The 21,504-nt window shown below is 48.7% G+C and overlaps 1 protein-coding gene across 2 annotated transcripts; it reads left to right on the top strand.

Moving 5' to 3' along the window:
- Positions 1 to 29: 29 nt before the first annotated feature.
- On the top strand, positions 30 to 21,486 carry RILPL2 (Rab interacting lysosomal protein like 2). Of its 2 annotated transcripts, XM_079762878.1 has the most exons (4): positions 6,653 to 7,736; positions 11,170 to 11,321; positions 16,491 to 16,604; positions 19,412 to 21,486. In XM_079762878.1, exons 1-4 carry the CDS (start codon positions 7,407 to 7,409, stop codon positions 19,440 to 19,442), a joined length of 627 nt encoding a protein of 208 aa, XP_079619004.1. In that variant the 5' UTR covers positions 6,653 to 7,406; the 3' UTR covers positions 19,443 to 21,486. The 2 variants fall into 2 exon arrangements, with proteins under 2 accessions (XP_079619005.1, XP_079619004.1); XM_079762879.1 differs by lacking the exons at positions 16,491 to 16,604; positions 19,412 to 21,486 and adding an exon at positions 30 to 180 and having other exon boundaries at positions 6,572 to 7,736; positions 11,170 to 12,206.
- Positions 21,487 to 21,504: the final 18 nt, after the last annotated feature.

The raw sequence follows: 21,504 nt of genomic DNA, 5'->3' as shown, positions 1-21,504 counted from the left end.
TTGAAAGACTATCGAATCTGCAATTAGGTGTCTGAGAGCCGCGGACTTTCTCTGCGCCACATTGGGCTCCGTCAGCGTCTGGAGAGTTTATTTTTAGACTCCCTTTGACCATTAAATATGGTTTCAACTTCATATTATGGCTTCTTCGGGAAATGCCTGTGCTGGTTCGAGTGAGATTTGGTACGTTTGCCCAGAGTTTCCCTAACCCCTAGATTTGATAAGTTCCCGTTTCACACAAGCCAAACTTGATTGTCGCCTGGGAATTTATTACCGTGAGGTTTCCTACTGGGTGCAAGGGGACGTCTCCTTGGAGGTTTGATTTGCATTTCTCCAGTGATGTTGAGCATCTTTTCTGATGCTTATTAGCCTCTCGAAGGGAAGGGTCATCTGAAAGGCATCCCCATGACGGCCACATCTATGGGGTGTCCCCCCCAAAAAATGTATACGCACACTTTGAATAATTATAAAGGCAGTGCTTATTAAAGTAGATTTCACTTTCAAAATGGAGCCATCAGCTGTTGAAGTGTGTATACATTTTTGGAGACACCCTGTTCCAAATAAAAATTACATACAAAATTAATTACTTAACAAAACACCTTATAAACCAAGCAGAAGGTCTGGAGGGCAACATGGCCTACTCTACTAGTCTTTTTTTTTTAATGTGTCTTTATCATTGAAAATATCACAGGTGTCCCTTTCCTCCCCATTGACCCCAGCCAACCCAACACTGCCCCCCAGGCCTTCACCGCACTATTGTCTGTGTCTGTGGGTTATGGATATATGTATGTAAGTTCATTGATTAATCTCTTCCCACCCCACCCCCCTTCCCTCTGAGATCTGACAGTCTGTTCCATGCTTCTATGTCTCTGAATCTATTTTGTTCATCGGTTTCTTTTATTCATTAGATTCCACATATTGGTGAGATCGTATGGTATTTGTCTTTCTCTGACTGACATATTTCGCTTAGCATAATATTCTCTGTCCCTCCATGCTGTCTCAAAGGGTAAGAGATCCTTCTTTTTCACAGCTGCATAGTATTCCATTGTGTAAATGTACCACAGCTTTTATATCAACTCATCTACTGATGGGCATTTGGGCTATTTCTAAATCTTAGCTATTGTAAATAGCAATGCTGCTGGCCAGTGTGGCTCAGTGGTTGAGCATCGACCTATGAACCGAGGTCACGGTTCGATTCCCAGTCAGGGCACATACCCGGATTGTGGGCTCAGTCCCCAGTGTGGGGCGTGCAGGAGGTAGCCGATCAATGATTCTCTCTCATCATTGATGTTTCTGTCTCTCTCCCTCTCCCTTCCTTTCTGAAATCAATAAAAAAAAGTATTTTTAAAAAAGCGATGCTATGAACATAGGGGTTAATACATTCTTTCTGATTGGTATTAAAGCAACCACCGAGCATTGGGCACTGAGCTAAGCTCATTTCATTCTCTTAACCACTCTTGGAGGAGTGGATTGCTGTATTCCATGGTGGAGCACCAGTAGGCATGGAGGGTCGGGTGGTGATGGGAGGACCACCATAATCTTTATTGCTCTCCCAACTCTTTACGGTGAATAAACATTTTGGTTTTGGTTTTTAATGTATTTGTCTTGATTTCAGAGAGGAAGGAAGAGAGAGATAGAAACATCAATGATGAGAGAGAATTATTGATTGGCTGACTCTTGCACCCCTCCCCCCATTGGGAACTGAGCCCTCAACCCAGGCATATGCCCCTGACCAGAATCGAACCCGGGACCATTCAGTCCGCAGGCCAATGCTCTATCCACTGAGCCAAACGGGCTAGGGCATCACCTAAGTTGTATGTGTATTTTAAGTGTGCTCTTATGCAAACAGGAACTCAAAAAAAGTGCCCTGGGTACCACCCTTCCTGAAACCAGATTCTTTTCTAAAGACCTTTCACGCCAAGACATGAAGTCACTGACCCAGGATTGTATGCATTTAACCCAAACTTGGAACATCTCCAAAATCCTTGCTGTGTCCCTGCAGGATTGAAGGGTATCAAGACCATAAAATAATTTAGAGAACAGGAAGAAGGCCATATTGAGTGAATGGGCCCTTCAGGAAATAAAGGGTGCCACGGAAGGGCATCAGACTTACTGTGCTTGACGTACCAAAATAGGACCACCAGTTAGCAGCCAGTGGGACTTTCCTATTGATGGACTAATTTAGTCCCCAAACATTCATGCTTCCATTTTTATTAAGTGTGACCCACCCACTTCTTTTTGGTTCCCAGTTCACTTTTTCCTTAGTTTAACCATGACTAAGGTATGACCTAACTTTGTACTCGCTTGTATAGTCACTTTGGTTTCTACAAAAAGAAAAGGGGAAAAAAAAAAAAGCTGCCTATGGCTGCATGCCCATCTTAAATCTCTGGGGAAGAGTTGGTTTTGAAATTATTTTTAAAACCTTGTTACCATGACGTATCATTGGGACTTTTATATATATATATATATATATATATATATATATATATATATATATACACACACACACACACACACACACACATACACACACACATAGATGTGTATATATATATATGTATATATATATATGTATATATATATATCTATACACACACACACACACACACATATATATATATATATATACACACACACATTTTTTTTTCCAATTGATTTCAGAGAGGAAGCGAGAGATAGAAACACCAATGATGAGAGAGAATCATTGAATCATTGATTGGCTGCCTCCTGTACATCCCACACTGGGAATGCAGCCAAAACCCGGGCATGTGCCCTGACCAGGAATCCAACCATGACCTCCTGGTTCATAGGTCAGCGTTCAAACACTGATCCACACCAGCAGGGTTAATTGGGACTTTTTATTCTTTTAAATATATTTTTATTGTTTCAGAGATGAAGGGAGAGGGAGAGAGAGATAGAAACATCAATGATAAGAGAGAATCATTGATCGGCTGCCTCCTGCACGCCCCCTACTGGGGATCAAGCCCACAACCCAGGCATGTGCTCTTGACCAGAATCAAATCTGGGACCCTTCAGTCCACAGGCTGACGCTCTATCCACTGAGCCAAACCAGCTAGGGTCCATTGGGATTTTTTAAAAAACTTTTTGTAGGCATTCTATGGGTGTTACTGATCTAACTTTCTGTATCTTGTTCCCATGTAATGATATGAACTTGGGAAATTTCTTTTATTTCTCATTTTAGTGATAAAAGGAGTTTATAATAGCCGCCGTGTACTGAGCACTTACTATGTGCCAGACGCTGTTGTAAAGCTCTTCACAACAGTCTTAGGAAGTCTCTTCTGTCCTCAGCCCCATTTTACAACTGGGAAAACAGCTTGGAGTAGAGAGAGGCCTAATTTACTCGTCTAATATAACACAGCTTGCAAGTGGCTGAATACTATGCTACCACTCATTGCTTCTCAAACTTGAGTGTGCATCAGAATTCCCTAGAGGGCTTGTCAAAACACAGATGGCTGGGGCCCACCCCCAAAGTTTCTGATTCAGTGGGTCAAGGATTTGCATTTCTAAAAAGTTTCCAGGTGATGCCTCTGTGGCTGGTCTGGAGCCATTTTGTTTATCCATTCTTCCGTGGGTGGACATTTCGGTTATTTCCACCTTTGGGCTATTATGAATGAATGGAGCACACTTTTAAGAACCTCTACAATAACCCATAATTGTGCCTAGTCTGTTTTGCTCAGTGGATAGAGCGTCGGCCTGCGAACTGAAGGGTCCCAGGTTTGATTCCGGCCAAGAGCATATACCTGGGTTTCGGGCTCGATCCCCAGTAGGGGGTGTGCAGGAGGCAGCTGATCAATGATTCTCTCTCATCATTGATGTTTTTAGCTCTCTCCCTTCCTCTCTAAAATCAATTTTAAAATATATTTTTTTAAAAAAACACAAAAACTTGTAATTGTTTCATAATTTCCCAATGGAGAAAGAAGGGTCATGATTACCTGCCAACAATTTGTGCAATTAATTGTAGGAGGAATCTAAGAGTTATTAATACTTTGTAATAATGAGCAACATCCATTGGTTCTTATGATGTGCTAGACACTGGAATAGGCACTTTCTATGCCTTATCTCATCCAATCCTATCTTAAGGGCTACTTTCCCCCCCAGTTTACAGTGAGGAAATGGGGATTTGGAGTGATTAGGGAATTTTATCCGACTTATGTACCAGCAAATAGGAATTTGTGAGGTCCAAGTCAAGACTACTTGAGGGGGGGTTGATTACAAATATGTGATACCTTAATCAATAAAGTAATTTAAAAAAAAAAAAAAAGGACTACTTGAATTCCTGGCCTGGTTGCTCAGTTGGTTAGATCATCATCCCAATACGCCAAGGCTGTGAGTTCGATCCCCAGTCAGGGCACCTACAAGAATCAATAAATGAATGCATAAATAAGTGGAACAATTAATCGATGTTTCTCTGTCTTCCTCCCTTCCTCTTTTTTTAAAAAAATATATTTTATTGATTTTTTACAGAGAGGAAGGGAGAGGGAGAGAGACAGAAACATCAATGATAAGAGAGAATGAGAATCATTGATCGGCTGCCTCCTGCACGCCCCCTACTGGCATTAGATTCTGCAGCCTGGGTATGTCTGGGAATGGAATGGTGACCTCCTGGTTCATAGGTCGATGCTCAACCACTGAGCTATGCCAGCTGAGCAGTTCTTGACCAGAATTTTAAGAGAGCTCTCTGGAGTGCTGCAAATATGCTATATCTTGATCTCAGTGGAGGTCAAACAGGTATATACACAGGTAAAACGTTGTGGAGCTGAGCCTGACTGATGTGGCTCAGTGGTTGAATGTCGACCTATGAACCAGGAAGTCACAGTTGGATTCCCGGGTTGTGGGCTTGATCCCTTTTTGGGGCACGCAGGAGGCAGCCAATCAGTGACTCTCTCATCATTGATGTTTCTCTCCGAACTCAATAAAAATGAGTATTTTTAAAATTTTTTGGTCAAGAGCACATAAGATGAAATTTATCATTTTTTTCAAATTGATTTTGAGAGCAAGAGAGAAACATCGGTTGCCTCCTACAGGCGCCACAGCTGGGGATCGAACCCACAATCAGGGTATGTGCCTTGATATCCACTTGTTCCACGTATTTTGTGAATTTATTGGTTGATTCCTGTATGTGCCCTGAGAAGGGATCACCCCTCCAACCTTGGCCTATTGGAGGATGCTCTAACCAGCTGAGCTATCTGGCCAAGGCTAGTATGATTTTTTTGAACTAGTCTTGCATCCCTGGAATAAACCCCTCTTGGTAATCTATAATAATAAAAGAGTAATATGCTAATTAGACTGGACGTCCTTCCAGACTAAGCTGGGGCTGCGAGGGAAGCCCGGGTCCGGTGCCAGAGGGAAGCTGGTGCTGGCAGCTGGGAGAAGGAAGGCCTATTCTTGCATGAATTTCATGCATCAGGCCTCTAGCAGTATATCACACTTTTGTTTTTAATCGTTTTTTTAAAAATATATTTTATTAATTTTTCACAGAGAGAAAGGGATAGAGAGTTAGAAACATCGATGAGAGAGAAACATCAATCAGCCGCCTCCTGCACACTCCCCATTGGGCATGTGCCCACAACCAAGGTACATGCCCTTGACCAGAATTGAACCTGGGACCCTTCAGTCTGCAGGCCAATGCTCCATCCACTGAGCCAAACCGGTTAGGGCTGTGGTCGGCAAACTCATTAGTCAACAGAGCCAAATATCAACAGTACAACGATTGAAATTTCTTTTGAGAGCCAAATTTTTTAAACTTAAACTTCTTCTAACGCCACTTCTTCCTAATAGACTGGCCCAGGCCATGGTATTTTGTGGAAGAGCCACACTCAAGGAGCCAAAGAGCCGCATGTGGCTCGCGAGCCGCAGTTTGCCGACCACGGGGTTAGGGCATGTTGAGTTAATTTTTGTGTATGGTGTAAGGTATGGACCCAGCTTCACACTTTTGCATGTGGGTATCCGATTTTCCCAACACCATTTGATGAAAAGACTGTCCTTTCCCGGTGAATGGCCTTGGCACCTTCGTTGGAAACCATTTGACTGTGTGTGTTAGGTTTTATTTCCGGCTCCCGATTCCTTCATCGCTTTTATGGCTGAACACTATTCCATTGTGCGGCTATACCGTTTTATTTATATTTTATCTCGGTGTTTAATCACTGGGCATTGTAACCTCTGAGCCCTTGTCTCGGATCCTCCCTTGGATCCTCAGAACGTCATGCCCTCTGGAAATAGTGTCTGTTTTGCTTGCTTACAAAGAAAGCTGGCAGTGTATTCCCGGGAAAGGCAAGCTCGGTTGCTGAGCTTTCTCCCTCTGTTACAAACCTCTCAGCAAAACAGAAGTAATTCGTTTTGCAATCCCCACTGCTGATCGATCAGGAATACCCTCTACTAGTATATCTGGGGAATGTGCCCACCCCAGCCCATGTGCCAAGTGTCCGTCTGGCACACAAGCTTCGTGTTTGTTTTTGGAAAGGAAGGAGAATACCAGCTGGCGTTTTTGAGCGCTTCCTAGGTGCGTTTTGTCACACGCATTATCTCATTATCTCATCTGGTATATTCTTCGCAGCAACCCCTCCACTTCGGTACCGTTATTCACTGGGGAGGACATTGAGGCTCGGAGGAGTTAAGTAACTTGGCCAAGGCCACAACGCCGGTTGCCTGGAGGAGCCCAGGAATGGGCCAAGCGCACAGCGCAGGGATTCTCCCGTTTACTGAGGGTCAGCTGCCCCAGGCCCTGGCGACCATCGGCCTGGGAGCTTCTCGCAACCCAGGCTCCCGGACGCACCGGCGCGCGGCCCCCAACGACTGCCTTCGGTCTTGTCGCAGACTTCAGCAACTATCACAGAGACCCCGATCTCCCTCCAGGTGCAACGCCAATTCTGAGGCTGGAAAGCCTGAGTGTAGAAAGGAAAAAGTCGGGTGCTTTTTTTACTCCCTCTCTCCGCCTGACGTCGGAAATTCCGCCCCCGTCTCCGTGGAAACTCGGCGTCCGTAGCCGCAGTCACCAGGGGCGGAGCTCCGAGCCGCAGCTCCTCCCCGAGTTTGCAACGGCTCCCAGGTGGGGTGCAGCCAGTGTCACCCCGTATCCTCTCCGTTCCTCTTCTCGGCTGCCCTCCGTTCCCGTCGGTCGTCGTTCGTTCCCCAAACCACATCCTGGAGGCGCTCTTCTGCCGGGTCCTCAGCCCGGAGGGCGCACCGGGCGTCGGGGCCTGAGAGCCGCGCGCTGCCTCCCGATCCGCACGGCTCCCCCCTCGGCCGCGCTGATTGGCCGCTCCCGGGCCATTCCCTGCCGCGGGCAGGCGGGCTCCACGGCCCAGCGGAAAGTTTTCTGTGTCCGGAGGAAGTTGGACCTTGGGAGACTCGGGGCAGCAGCTCCCGAGGCTGCGGGGCTCTGCGCGGCCATGGAGGAGCCCCCTTTGCGAGAGGAGGAGGAGGAGGAGGAAGAGGAGGAGGACGAGGCTGGGCCCGAGGGGGCTCTGGGCAAGAGCCCCTTCCAGCTGACCGCCGAGGACGTGTATGACATGTCCTACGTGGTGGGCCGCGAGCTGATGGCGCTGGGCAGCGACCCCCGGGTGACACAGCTGCAGTTCAAAATCGTCCGCGTGCTGGAGATGCTGGAGACGCTGGTGAACGAGGGCAGCCTGGCGGCGGAGGAGCTGAGGCTGGAGCGCGACAGCCTCCGGAAGGAGGTGGAGGGGCTGCGGAGAGAGGGCGCGGCGGCCAGCCCCGAGGTGAGTGCGGGAGGCAGGGGCGCGTGGGGCAGAGCCCGCTGGCACGGAGGCCCCCTTCCTCTCTCTTTCTCTTTTAAAGTATATTTTTAAAATTGATTTCAGAGAGGAACAGAGAGGGAGAGATAGAAACATCAACGATGAGAGCGAATCATTGGTTGTCTGCCTTCTGCACGTCCCACGCAACCCGCTTTATGCCCTGACCAGGAATCGTGATTTCCTGGGTCATTAGTTGACGTTCAACCACTGAGCCACACTGGCCGGGCCCCTTTCCTCTCTTGAATATCCAAGCCCCTCCAAGCAGAGCACTGCGAGTATCCAGCCCTCAGACTGGAAACACTGCGATTGTAAACATTGATGGAGCAGTTACTAGGTGCTGGGCCCTGTCCTGGGTAGTTCTCAATCAGTGGCCGCTAGCACTTTTTACCATGACCTAGAGCAGTGGTTCTCACGCTTTAGCGGGCATCACCATCACCCGGGTGTTCTTTAAAACACAGACTGCAGAGCCCCGGCCCCAGAGTTTCTGATTCAGTAGGTCAGGACTGGGACCTGAGCATATGCGTCTCAAACGAGCTTCCAGATAATGCTGATGCTATTGGTCCAGGCATCACACTGTGAGTGTCTTCGACCTAGATTAAGAAGTAAAGTTGACTAAAGAGAAGTTAGTGTTTATGACCACAAAAAAGACCCGTGTGAGAATATTCAGAGTAGCTTTATTCATAATTGTGCCAAAACTGGAAAGAATCCAAATGCACCAGAGGAATGGGTGGGTTTTTAAATGGTGGGATATCCATGCAATGGAACACTACACAGCTCTGAAAAAGAACAGAGTGCTGATACACACAGCTGTGTGGATGACCCTCACAGGTGTTGCATTGAGAGACAGGAGCTAGGCACAAAAGACAGCCTACCATATGTGAGATTCAAGAACAGGCAGAATAATCTTTACTTATAAAAGACAGATTGGTGCTAACCTAACCCCAGGGAGGGGACAGCAAGAGGGAGCAGGAAGGAAATGTACTGTGGGTATATACATATGGCAGAGATCATCAAGCCATAAAGTCAAGAGTAGTATGTTTTACTGTATGTATGTTATACCTCCATTTTACAAGATTACATTTCAAGAAGCAATTTACCCAACTCAACATGATGCACAGTCATATTTCCTACTTTATGAGTTTTTAAATTCTTGTTGCAACTCACTAAGTTAATATCATACTCAGTACAGGGTCTTCAGCCACAGTTTTAAAAATAAGATCTGCCTTAAGTGGGCTCTCTCACTTAATCTTTATACTATACTAGAGGCCCGGTGCATGACATTTGTGCACTGTGGGGAGTCCCTCAGCCTGGCCTGTGTCCTCTCGCAGTCTGGGAGCCCTCGGGAGGATGTCCAACTGACGGCTTAGGCCCGCTCTCCATGCCTAAGCCGGCAGTTGGACATCTTTAGCGCTGCTGTGGAGGCAGGAGAAGCTCCTGCCACCGCCGCTGCGCTCGCCAGCCGTGAGCCTGACTTCTTGCTGGGTAGCGCTCACCACCAGGGGACAGCTCCTGTGTTGAGCGTCTGCCCACTGGTGGTCAGTGCATGTCATAACGACCGGTCATTCCACCGTTCAGTCAATTTGCATATTAGCCTTTTATTATATAGGATTATACCCATTTTACAGAAATGGAGGCATAGAACAGGCAAATAATTTACTAAGGACTTGGAGCAAGTAGGAGGTGGAGGCAGGGTCTGAGCTCAGAGATGCTGCTTTTAACCACACCATACGAAAATGTTCCTTGGTCCTTATGCTGTACCAACATGTGTTGAGTGACTGCACTGTGTGGGCTCTGGGGCCATGGAAGTAAATCAGACAAGGGCCCTGCGTTCTGGAGGCTCACAGCTCGTGGGAGGAGTAAGACACACATTCCTCCAGAACGCGGATCCAAGATCACAGACTGAGGAGCGAGCCCTGGAAGCCCAACGGCCAGGGTCGCTGAAATTCCCGGGGAAGAGTGAAGGTTTCTGGTAGCTCTCCTGCCACACTCGAATTTCACCTCCTCCTTAGTCACAGGGGCAATGACATTTGCAGATAAGGCTCTAATATATATATATATTATTGTTAATCCTCACCTGAAGATATTTTTCCATTGATTTTTAGGGAGAGTAGAAGAGAGAGGGAAAGACAGAGAGAAACATTGATGTGAGAGAAGTACATCGATTGGTTGCTTCCTGCACGAGCCCCGAACAGGGCCTGGGCTGGGGAGGAGCCTGCAACCAAGGTACGTGCCCTTGGCCGGAATCGAACCCAGGACCCTTTGGTCTGCAGGCCTTCGCTCTATCCACTGAGCCAATCTGGCTAGGGCAAGGCTCTACTTTTGTATCATCATAGGAGGTGGTTGAATATCATGATGAGCAGCCTGGCTTTTGGGGCTCGAGAGCAGTTCAGTGATTCACCCAGCATCACAGCTCACACCCTGTGTCCTCCTCCCATCACCTTCAATTCCAGGCACATGGACACAGAGGAGGCCCCACCAGGGACCATGAACAGTGTGACTTCCCAGGGGGGCACAGTGGACAGGCTTCATCAGCCAGCAGTTGAGATGGCACATTTTCCTCCCAAACCACAGTCTTCAGAACGGGGGGTGGGGAAAAGGCAGAGAGAATGAATGTTTAGTTCCATTAGACAGTTCATACAAATAGGCCTTCTTTTTTACTTATTCTTCTAAATTATTATTTTAACTGTGATCATGTACACATAAAACTCACCACTTTAACCATTTTAAAAATCAGTAGCACTAAGTACATTCACATGGTTGTGCAACCATCACACCATCCTCTCCACAACTCTTCATCTTGCAAAACTGAAACTCTGTGTCCATGAAACAGCAACTCCCCGTTTCTCCCTCCCCCCAGCCTTTGGTAACTTCCGTTCTACTTTCTATCTCTATGAATTTGCCTATTTTAGGTACTTCCTGTAAGTAGACTCATATAATATTTGTCCTTTTGTGACTGGCTTCTTTCACTTAGCATAATGTCTTTAAGGTTCATCCATGTGTCACCATCTCCTTCCTGTTTTTTAAATCCTCACTGGATGACATGCTGAGAGAGAGAGAGAGAGAGAGAGAAACATGGGTGTGAGATTGGTTGCTTCCCATATGCGCCCTGACCTGGGCCACGGTGCAAGCCTGCAACCAAGGGACATGCCTTTGACGGGAATCAAACCCGGGACCCTTTAGTCCACGGGCCGACGCTCTATCCACTGAGCCAAAGGAGCCCTCGCACTTTTCTTGGAGAATGGTACCTTTGCTTCTTTACCACCAGCCAAACACTCCCAACAGGCCACACCCCCTCTCGTTAGGGCCCCTGGGAGTAACCAAACCAGAGAACGTTGCTTTCTGGGGTGGACAGCCCATCCTCCCAAGGGAAGCTGCATCAGTGACATCTTTTCTCCAGGGAAGCCTGGGACCAGACAAGATGGTGGTTGACCTGACCGACCCCAACCGGCCGCGCTTCACTCTGCAGGAGCTGAGGGACGTGCTGCAGGAGCGCAACAAGCTCAAGGCGCAGCTGCTGCTGGCGCAGGAGGAGCTGCAGTGCTACAAGAGGTGGGCTCTGCGGCCAGTGAGGGCGCCTTCAAATGTCCCGGATTTGTTCCTATGGCCATTCAGCCGACTTATCCAAGCCCATGATGCCCGGCGGTGGGGGTGTAGCCGTGACCGAAACAGAGCAAGTGCATGCTCATCTAGGGAGACAGGCTGGCAGCAAGGAAGCCTGAAATAAACTCAGGATCCTGGTATCTGCTCTAGCAAAGATAAAACCAGGGGTGTGACAGAGACCAAGTGCTGAGGGAGTTGGGGGGAGGGACTTGTTTTATTTATTTATTATTTTTAAAATACTTTTTTATTGATTTGAGAGGAAGGAAGAGGGAGAGAGAGATAGAAACATTAATGATGAAAGAGAATTATTGATTGGCTGCCTCCTGCACGTCCCACACTGGGGATCAAGCCCACAACCCAGGCATGTGTGCCATGACCTGGAATAGAACCGTGACCTCCTGGTTCATAGGTCAATACTCAACCACAGAGCCACTCCGGCGGGGCAGGGAGGGACTTGTTTTAAATTGGGTAGTTAGGGACAACCCCTTTGGGGTGAATGACAGGAAGCAGACAACCATGTATAGATTCGGTGGGACCAGAATGGAGAGAGAAGTTCAGAGAAGTTCAGCGTGGCCAGTTAAAGAGACCCAGCAGGGGGGAACCTGAACCGCAGGGGAGGGTGGTCCAGAAGAGACTGGGGAGTGGTGCCTTGTCCGCCTTAGGCAAGAGCTCTGATTTTATTGTAAGTAGGGAAGGTTTAATCGAGGGAATGACGAGATCTGATGTTTGAAAGGATCAATGTGGTGATTTTGATAACTGAACTATTTGGTTATGAGAGGATATCGTTGTCCTTTGGAAATATACACTGAATTCTTTAGGAATAAACGAGTAAGATGTCTCCAACTTACTCTCAAGTGGTTCAGAAAGAAGGTATATGCATGAAGGGTGGGGAGGGTGGGTGGATGGAAAGATAAGACAAAATAAGATTAAAAAGTAAGATAAGATGGTATAAACAAATAATCGGGGGATCTGGGATAAACTATTTGGGAAGTCTTTTTTACTAATCTTACAACTTTTCTGTAAGTTTGAAATTATATAAAAATAAAAACTTATAAAAGATCACAATATGGGGGCGGGGGGTCAATCGGGGGAAAAGGAGACATATGTAAAACTTTAGACAATAAAAAAAAAAGATCACGCCCTGGCCGATTTGGCTCAGTGGATGGAGCGTTGGCCTGCGAACTGAGGGGTTCCAGGTTCGATTCTGGCCAAGGGCACATGCCCAGGTTGCGGGTTCGATCCCCAGTGGGGGGCGTGAAGGAGGCAGCCGATCAATGATTCTCTCTCATCATTGATGTTTCTATCTCTCTCTCCCTCTTCCTTCCTCTCTGAAATCAATAAAGAAGTAAAGGGAAAAAAAATATATCACAGTAATATGTGAACGGAGGGACTATAGGACGAGGGAAAGAGGAAATAAGGAAATGGTTGACGTATCAGGGTTGGACTTAGCTCTATCCACCTGAGCCTCTGTTCCCCTAAATGTTGTCTTTCATGTTGGTGTTTCTTGAAAAGGGGGGGCGGGGCTGTGTGGTCGAAGAACTCTGGGAAACACTGAGTTACACAAGGTAGGTTTCTTTTTTTATTTTTTTTTATTTTTAAAATATATATTTTATTGATTTTTTACAGAGAGGAAGAGAGAGGGAGGGATAGAGAGTTAGAAACATCGATGAGAGAGAAACATCGATCAGCTGCCTCCTGCACACCCCCCACTGGGGATGTGCCCGCAACCAAGGTACATGCCCTTGACCGGAATCGAACCTGGGACCCTTGAGTCCGCAGGCCGACGCTCTATCCACTGAGCCAAACCGGCTTCGGCAAGGTAGGTTTCTTTAGAGGCAGAAGAGGGTAAGAGCAAGCGACTAAAACCACAGAGCCAGCTAATGGTTAGCAGTGCTTGCCACGTGTCAGCACTCGGCTAAGTGTTTCCCAGGCATCACTTCATTTAGTGCTCCCTGCAAGCCTGTGCGGTCAGGTACCTGCCTGAAGTCCACGGCTGATGGTGGCAACAGTGGGGCGTGTCCTCAGGCAGCCTGAGCGCAGAGCCTGCACTTGTCATGGTCAGGCCCCCTTTGGACCCTGCACGTGGGGAAGTCGGGGCAGATCCTGATTCCATACAAAGCCCGGAGTGATGTTACTCTTTCCGTTCCTCCCGCGGAGCATCATTACGACAGCAGTGGCAAAGCAGAAACGTTCTAGGAGGCCAAATCCGAAAGGGCTGAGTTCTGTCAACAGACGTTCCATTGTCTGCCTCCTGCCGAGGTTGGAGCCATGTTCACGGAAAGACCCGTCTTTGCCTCACTGGATAAGTATTTCAGACACAGGTGGTTAAAACCAGGAGCCGCTCGACTGGCAGCTTGTGAGTGAAGAAAGCAACACCCTGTGTTGCCAGGGATGAATTCCCAGCCAACAGAGATGTGCACTTCCCATCGGGTGCAGGCCGAGACACAGCAGGGTTCGGCTTGGTCTCGCGCGCTCTGTCCTGGAGAAACAAGCATGTCAACTGAGGTGTTCTCTGAGCAATGGCATCTGGAGGCCCAAGCTCATACTAATGATCATTATATTTTTAAAATATATTTTTATTGATTTCAGAGAGAAAGGGAGAGGGAGACAGAGATAGAAACATCAAAGATGAGAGAGAATCATTGATCAGCTGCGTCCTGCACACCCCCTACTGGGGATCGAGCTCACAACCAGTAGGGTGACAATCAACCATGAGCCATGCTGGCCAGGCCTGAAGATCATTTTAGATTGAAGGCAGCTATGGTAGGCTATTTCCATAGCGGGCCACAACTGTTGTCCCCATCCCGCATGCTTTTTTGTTGTTGTTGTTCATTTTTTTATTAAGGTATTATATGTGTACATATCTTACCATTGCCCCCCCCCCGCCCCCCGCACGCTTTTTGCAAGGAGATTTTTCCTCTCCTCTCATCAAGCGGTAGAGACTTCCCTCCCCTTGAATCAGGGCGGCTCTATGACTTGCTTTGATCAATGGAACATGCCATTTGGCTTCCTGGCTTAAGGATCTAAGAGACCTCCAGGCTTCCATTTTTTATGCTCTTGGAATGCTGTCTTGAGACTGCCATGTTGTGAAGAAGCTCAAGGCAGTCACAAAGAGAGGTCACATGAAGGAGAACCAACGTGTCCCAGCCCCCAGCTCATCCACCAATTCAGTGCAGCTGCTTGAGAGCCACCAGGCCAACCCTAAGCAGGTCAGCCATCCTGAGACTCATAAGCCACCTGTTGTAAATCTAAGTTTCAGGGTGTCAAATATCAATAGATAGTGGAAAAGGAGAATTTTTAGATGATGCCTCTTATGAAATATTAATATTATAATAAAAATATAATAATACTAGAGGCCCGGTGCATGAAATTTGTGCATGGGGGGGGGGGGAGTCCCCTCAGCCCAGCCTGTACCCTCTCCAATCTGGACCCCTTGGAGGATGTCCGACTGCTGGTTTAGGCCCAATCCCGGGGATCGGGCCTAAACCGGCAGTCGGACACCCCTCTCACAATTTTGGACCAGTGGCTCCTAATTGCTCATCTGCCTGACTGGTCGCCCCAACTGCCCCCCCCCACTTGCCAGCCTGATCGCCCCTCACTGCCTCTGCATGCTGGCCTGGTCGCCCTTAACTGCCCCTGCTGCTGGCCAGGTTGCCCCTAACTGCCCCCTCCCTGCCAGCCTGGTCACTCCTAACTGCCCCTTCCCTCCTGCAGGCCTGGTCACCCCTTACTGCCCCCCTGCCGACCTGGTCGCCCCCAACTGCCCCCCTGGTGGCCTGGTCGCCCCCAACTACCCCCCTGGTGGCCTGGTCGCCCCCAACAGCCCCCCCCCCCCCTCGTTGGTCTGGTCACCCTTCACAGCCCCCTCCGCTGTCCTGGTTGCCCCATGCAGCCTGCTGTTCAATCGTTTGGTCATCCCTCACTAACCCCCCTTCCTGCCTGGTCGCCCCATGCAGCCTGCTTGTTCAGTCGTTTGGTCGTCCCTCACTAACCCCCCTGCCAGCCTGGTCATAGGCAACCATCTTGTGAGGGTGTGAGGGTTAATTGGCATATTACCTCTTTATTATATAGGATTATATCCTAGACTGGGGCTTCAACAACAGAAGTGTCTTTTCTCATGGTTCTGGTGGCTACGAGTCCCAGATCCAGGTGCCAGTATGGTTGGTGCTGACATTTCCTGACTCCTAGGCAACTTCCTTCTGGCTGTGTCCTCATGGGGGGGGGGGGGGCGGGGGGGCGGAGCGCGCGCACACGCGCAAGCCCTCTGGTGTCTCTTCTCACAATTGATTGGCCCACGTAGCTGGGAAGGATCCTGGAATTGCTCTCAGAAATAAAGAAAAACTGTAACGAAGGCCTCAGGGTTGGGCACCAGGGATCGGTGCCTTGTTCTCTCCTCTTTGCTTCTCTTTGTCCTCATTATCTTGCATTACGGACAGTCCTTCTCTGAATCTTAGGAAGCATGACTGCTGGCAGAACAGCCTTCTTCCAGCTTCTGTCCATCAAGTCCAGGGGAATACTCTGGCCCTCCTGGGATCACCTGACCTCCGGATCTTGTCAATCACTAGCAATCTAGCTCTATATCATCATCCAACTCACTATATATATTTTTTTCTTTTACTTATTTTTTTTAACTTACCATTCCCTTCCCCACTGGAATGTAACTTGCATGAGAGAATATATTTTCTGTTTTGTTTGTTGCTGTATCTACAGCACCATGGCACAGTACGTCGCTTAATAAATATTGGTTGAATGAGTGCCATGTATTATTGTCTCACTTAATCCCTCAATCCTAGGAGGTAGGCACTTCTGTTATCTTCATTTTACCATTTAGGAAACCAAGGCCTAAGTTAAAGAATTTACACATGGTCACATTCCTACAAAGTGGAGAAGCTTGAACTGGTAGCCAATGTAATTAGACAAGAGAAGGAAAGAAGAGGTTTTAGCATTGGAAACGTGGAGAGAAGAGTCCCATTATCTGGGTCAGAATCTTTCTGACTCCAGAGCTTTCCGTGCTGAAATTATTAATATAATAATAATGATTAAGGCTCTTCACTTTCAGAACCGCACCAGTAAGAGGTCCGCAATAAAACAACCCACTTGTCTGCTCCCTTTTTCCAGTGGCCTGATTCCAGCAAGAGAAGGCCCAGAAGGAAGAAGAGGAAAGGACGCTGTGGTTGCCAGGGCCAGCAACGCCAGCAGAAACAAGGAGGAGAAGACCATCATTAGGAAGCTGTGAGTCACCTCGCTGCCCGCTGCTGCCACTGAATCAGTGGGGAACGGAGTGGGGGCGGAGGGAGGCTGGCCAGCGACCCCGGGTGGGGAGGTCCTACTCTCCCAGTGGTAGTGCCGCAGCCAATAAGAAAACTCAGTTCCAGCCTTGGCCAGTGTTTCTCAGTGGTTAGAGTGTCAGCCTGAGGACCAAAGGATCTTAGGTTCTATTCTTGGTCAAGGGCACGTATCTGGGTGCATCCCTGACCCTTCTTGGGGTGTGTGCGGGAGGCAACCAATTGATGCTTCTCTCTCTCTTCCCTTCTTCTCTCTAAAATCAATAAATAAAATTTAAAAATATATATGAGCCCTCGAAATCTGATGTATATTTTGCACTTGCAGCATATTTCAGTAAGACCAGCCATGTGTCAAGGGCTCAAAAGCAACGTGTAGCTGGTGGCCACCATATCGGGTATCAGGGCTTTAGCCAGTACATGATAAGATCCTTTGTCTTTGATGAAGAACTGAGTTCAAATGATTTAAATTTTTAAATATATATATTTTATTAATTTTTTACAGAGAGGAAGGGAGAGGAATAGAGAGTTAGAAACATCGATGAGAGAGAAACATCGATCAGCTGTCTCCTGCACACCCCCCACCGGGGATGTGCCCGCAACCAAGGCACATGCCCTTGACCAGAATCAAACCTGGGACCCTTGAGTCCACAGGCCAACGCTCTATCCACTGAGCCAAACCGGTCAGGGCTAAATTTTTTTCAATCATGATACAGTGATGGGCAACCTTTTGAGTTTGGTGTGTCAAACTTCGCCAAAACACTGAGCATAACTCTGGTAGTGTGTCACTTTGAGGAAAAAACATTATTTCGCAAATGTTTCATCCTCAGGAGCAGCAAATGTTTCATCCTCGGCATGTGGCCGCCTCAGCGGCCGCGTGTCATCAAAAATGGCTACGCGTGTCAGTGCTGACACGCGTGTCATAGGTTCGCCATCACTGTAAAATACACATAACAAAATTTATGATTTTTACTATTTGTAAGTGTACAGTTTAGTCATAGTAAGTACATTTACATTGTTGTGCAACCATCACCATTATCCATTCCCAAAATTTTTTCATCATCCCATCTTGAAATTCTGGGCTCATTAAATACTAACTTATCAATTCATCCTTCTTCCATCCCCTGGCAACCACCATTCTACTTTCTTTTTCTTTTTAAAAATGTTTTGATTGATTTTGAGAGAGAGGAATGGAAAGGATAGATAGAAACATCAATGAGAGAGGAACATCATTGATCGGCTGCCTCCTGCACAGCCTCTACTGGGGATCGAGCCTCCAACCCGGGCATGGCCCTGACCGTGGGTCAACTGGCTACCTCTTGGTTCCTGGGTCGACACTCAACCACTGAGCCACACTGGCTGGCCATTCTATTTTCTGACCTTATGAATTTAACTACTCTAGGCACCTCATCTAAGTGGAATCACACAGTATTTGGATTTTGGTCTTCGTTCAGTGCATAGAGCCGACGGGGAGCCAGGGAAGGGCTGAAGCCGGGGAGACAGCTCTACACAGTGACGGAGACGTTTGGTTGCTACGCATGGATTGTAGGGGCGGCAGGGAGGCTGTTGAGGTCTGGACTGGGGGTGGCAGTGGGGGAGATGAACGTGGTGGGGTTAGGGACATATTTGGGGCACGATGACTAAGATGTAGCAGATGGGGGGGGGGGGTTGCGCGGGAGGACTTGAGAACAACTCCCAGGTTCCTGGCTCGAATGACTGGGCAGGGATGATGTCACTTCCTGAGAGAGGGCACTGGGGCGGGGGAGGGGAGGGTGGCAGAGCCCTAGGGCCTGGATCCAAACCAGCTCAGGGCTCACAGCAGCCATCGCTGCCAGCAGCACTCAGGGAGTTCTTCTTTGGTAAGAAGCAAGAGCCTAGATCCCATCCTGACCTCTCAGCCTCCCACCCCCCTGCCACCCCCAGCCCCAGCGATCTTGGCTTCGTCCCCATAACTGGAAATAGCGCTGAGGTTGTACTTCCCCGGCAACCCCAGACATCATTGTTCCTTTTCCAAACTTTGCAGGAAAACACTTGAAAGTTTGGTATTCAGATAGCTTTGTGTGTTTTATGTCTTATCCAAGAATTCACATGCTAATCTCTATTTTTTGCAAAGATCCGTTTTACAGTTGTAGGTAGCATTGAAACGCTAATGCTTCCTCTGCAATAAAACCACCTAAAATAAAAAAAATAAAAAAGGTGGCAGAGTCCATCTGTTAGTATAGCGCAGCGGTTAGTGGGCCCTGGGCTCGCAACTTTCTGCATGACCTTGGGCCTGTGACTTGACCTCCTAGAGCCTCAGTTTGCTCATCTATAAAATGGGGATGACCTAGCTGGTTTGGCTCAGTGGATAGAGCATTGGCCTGCAGACTGAAGGGTCCCGGGTTTGATTCCGGTCAAGGGCACATGCCCAGGTTGCGGGCTCGATCCCCAGTAGGGAACGTGCAGAGGCAGCCCATCACTGATTCTCTTCATTGATGTTTCTATCTCTGTCTCCCTCTCCCTTCTTCTCTGAAATCAATAAAAATATATTTTAAAATAAATAAATAAACATAAAATGGGGATATTGGTTGTGCTCACCTCCTCAAGTTGTTATGAGTGTGAAACGAGCCGATGGATGAAAAGCCCCAGTCAGAGCCTGTTCATCATGAGCCCTGAGTACATGTTTGAGTCCAGGGCCCGCTTCGGGAGGTTCCGCAGCAGGTCCTCTGCCCCTGCCTTGTTTGTCTGTCCCCCCTGACCCCTCTCTCTCTCCACCAGGTTCTTCTTCCGGTCTGGGAAGCAGACATAGAGCTAAGGCGGCGGTTCTGAGATTCTAGAAGACAACCCACCAGGAAGACTTCCCAGTCTGCTCAGTGCCACGCTGGCCCACGGCACTCGCTCGTGTTCCCCTCAGCGCAGCCCGAGGAGCGAGGAGGTGTGCTTCTCTCTCGATCACTGTCTCCCTGGCTGCAGAACTGGACACCCTCGAAGGCTTGGCCAGGGCAGGGCAAGTGGCACCCAGAAATCAAGAAAGCAGAAGGAAAAAAAAAAAAAACAAAACAGAAAATAAAAACACGAAAGCAGAAGGACAGTGCAGGGGGCCACCACCTGCCCACGTCAGCCGTCGAGGGATCTCAGGCTCTGCCCCTCTGGTCCTGCACTTGACCTTGCTCTTCACCACTTGACCTTGCTCTTCACTGTGTAGCAGCCGAGCAGCATGCACCAGCCCAAAGGGAGAGGGGAGGAAGCCGGAAAGTGTGGTATTGACCTTCCGGGGACTTCACTGATATTTAGTGACTATCTGACTTTGCTAACATGACTTTCTTTACGAGGAGATTTTTGTATTAAAGTAAAATGACTTCCCTGCTTTAAGTATTTTAGAGTTGTCTCTTAGCTTGCGTGACCTTGTGTAAGGTACTGTCACCTTTCCGGGTCTCGGTTTCCACGTCTGTAAACTGTGTGTATATGGATATCTGGTGTATCTTTGGTGCATTGAATCTAAGTGATGTACCATTATTCTGTGTGTCGGTGTGAGAGAAAAAATGCTACAAATTATAACATTGAGGCACTATTGATTTTAAGGCTCATTCTGATTACAGAGATGTTAAATGTGAAAAGGATGTACATTTAGGAATTGACGAAATACAGGACATAGATAGTGGGTGCCTGCACTTGGCAAAGAAATTAACGAGCCCGGGGAGCCTGTGTCTTAAAGGCCGCTGGCGCACTGCTGCAGGGACCCTCTCCTTCATTCTGTAACAAGTCCGGGAGACGGGGGCTGGTACTCACCCCTCCACCCCCACCCCGTTTACAGAACTGGAAACTGAGACTCGGAAAGGCTAACGTAGGTCACAGGTCATGTAGCTAGGAGGTGGCTCCCAGGATGTAAATGCCTAAGGCCTGGTTCTTACCGTGGAGCTGTGCAAGCCCAGTTCTCCAAAATCGCTAACGTTAATCACAAACGCAATTCGTGGCAGGCCTCGCCTGCGCCGTGTGAGTACCCCTGCGGGCTGGGTAGTTGTTCCCATGGCACGCCTAGGTCCCGGCACTGCGGGGCTGAGGGATTTGTCCAAGATCCCAGCTCGAAAGTGGTGGAAAAGGGGCTCCAGCCCAGGTGCAGACTTCCCAGCCCAGGCCTCAACCCCTTGGCTTCCTGAGAAAAGTCAGCATCCTGTAAGAGTCTGGTGGAGGATGCCATCTCAGCAGTCTTAGGTCAGGGCCCCAACTCCCAACTCCGTATGACACCACCACCCTGACTGGGTGTCCCCTCTTAGTGATGGGCGATTCCTGCACCTGGGGGTGAGGGCCAACTTGGGAAACAAATCTGAGCCCTGACTTCAGAACCACCTGGGCCAGACCAAGGGACAGCGAGAGCAGAGGAGAGGGGGGAGGGGCGGCTCCTGGGACTGAGTGTGGAGTCCAGCCGAGATCCGTCCTCCACGGGCGGCATCAACCTGACATCCCCGAGCCCCGACTGCACCGTTGACCTCCAAGCCGAGGCGCTAACAATCCATGGAGTGGACCCCCAGGAACCCTGCAGAGCAGGCAGGCAGAGGCGGTTCCCACTCGGACAAGCTTCAGAGAGGACCTGTCCGAGGGGACGGCTGACAGCCTCTCCCAGACGGCGCTGGAAGCGTTCTGCTTGTAAACCAAGGACGCTGCCCAGTCCCACTCCGCTACGCGGACCAACAGCCCATGGAGGGCTGGCAGGAGGGACTTCCGCACGAGGCAGGCGCGGCTGGTCCGACATCAAACCCAGGACCTGAGTGACCATCACAGGACATGCACTGAAACCGACTGGGGGCGGGGGATGACCCTTCTGTAAAACCCCCAAAACCCACCCCTCCGCTCCTACCTCCGCCTAGTAAGAA

This window comes from Cnephaeus nilssonii (assembly GCF_951640355.1).
Source record: "Cnephaeus nilssonii genome assembly, chromosome: 22".
In the NCBI taxonomy this organism is placed as follows: Eukaryota; Metazoa; Chordata; class Mammalia; order Chiroptera; family Vespertilionidae; genus Cnephaeus; species Cnephaeus nilssonii.
This window is presented reverse-complemented; position numbering and strand designations above follow the sequence as displayed.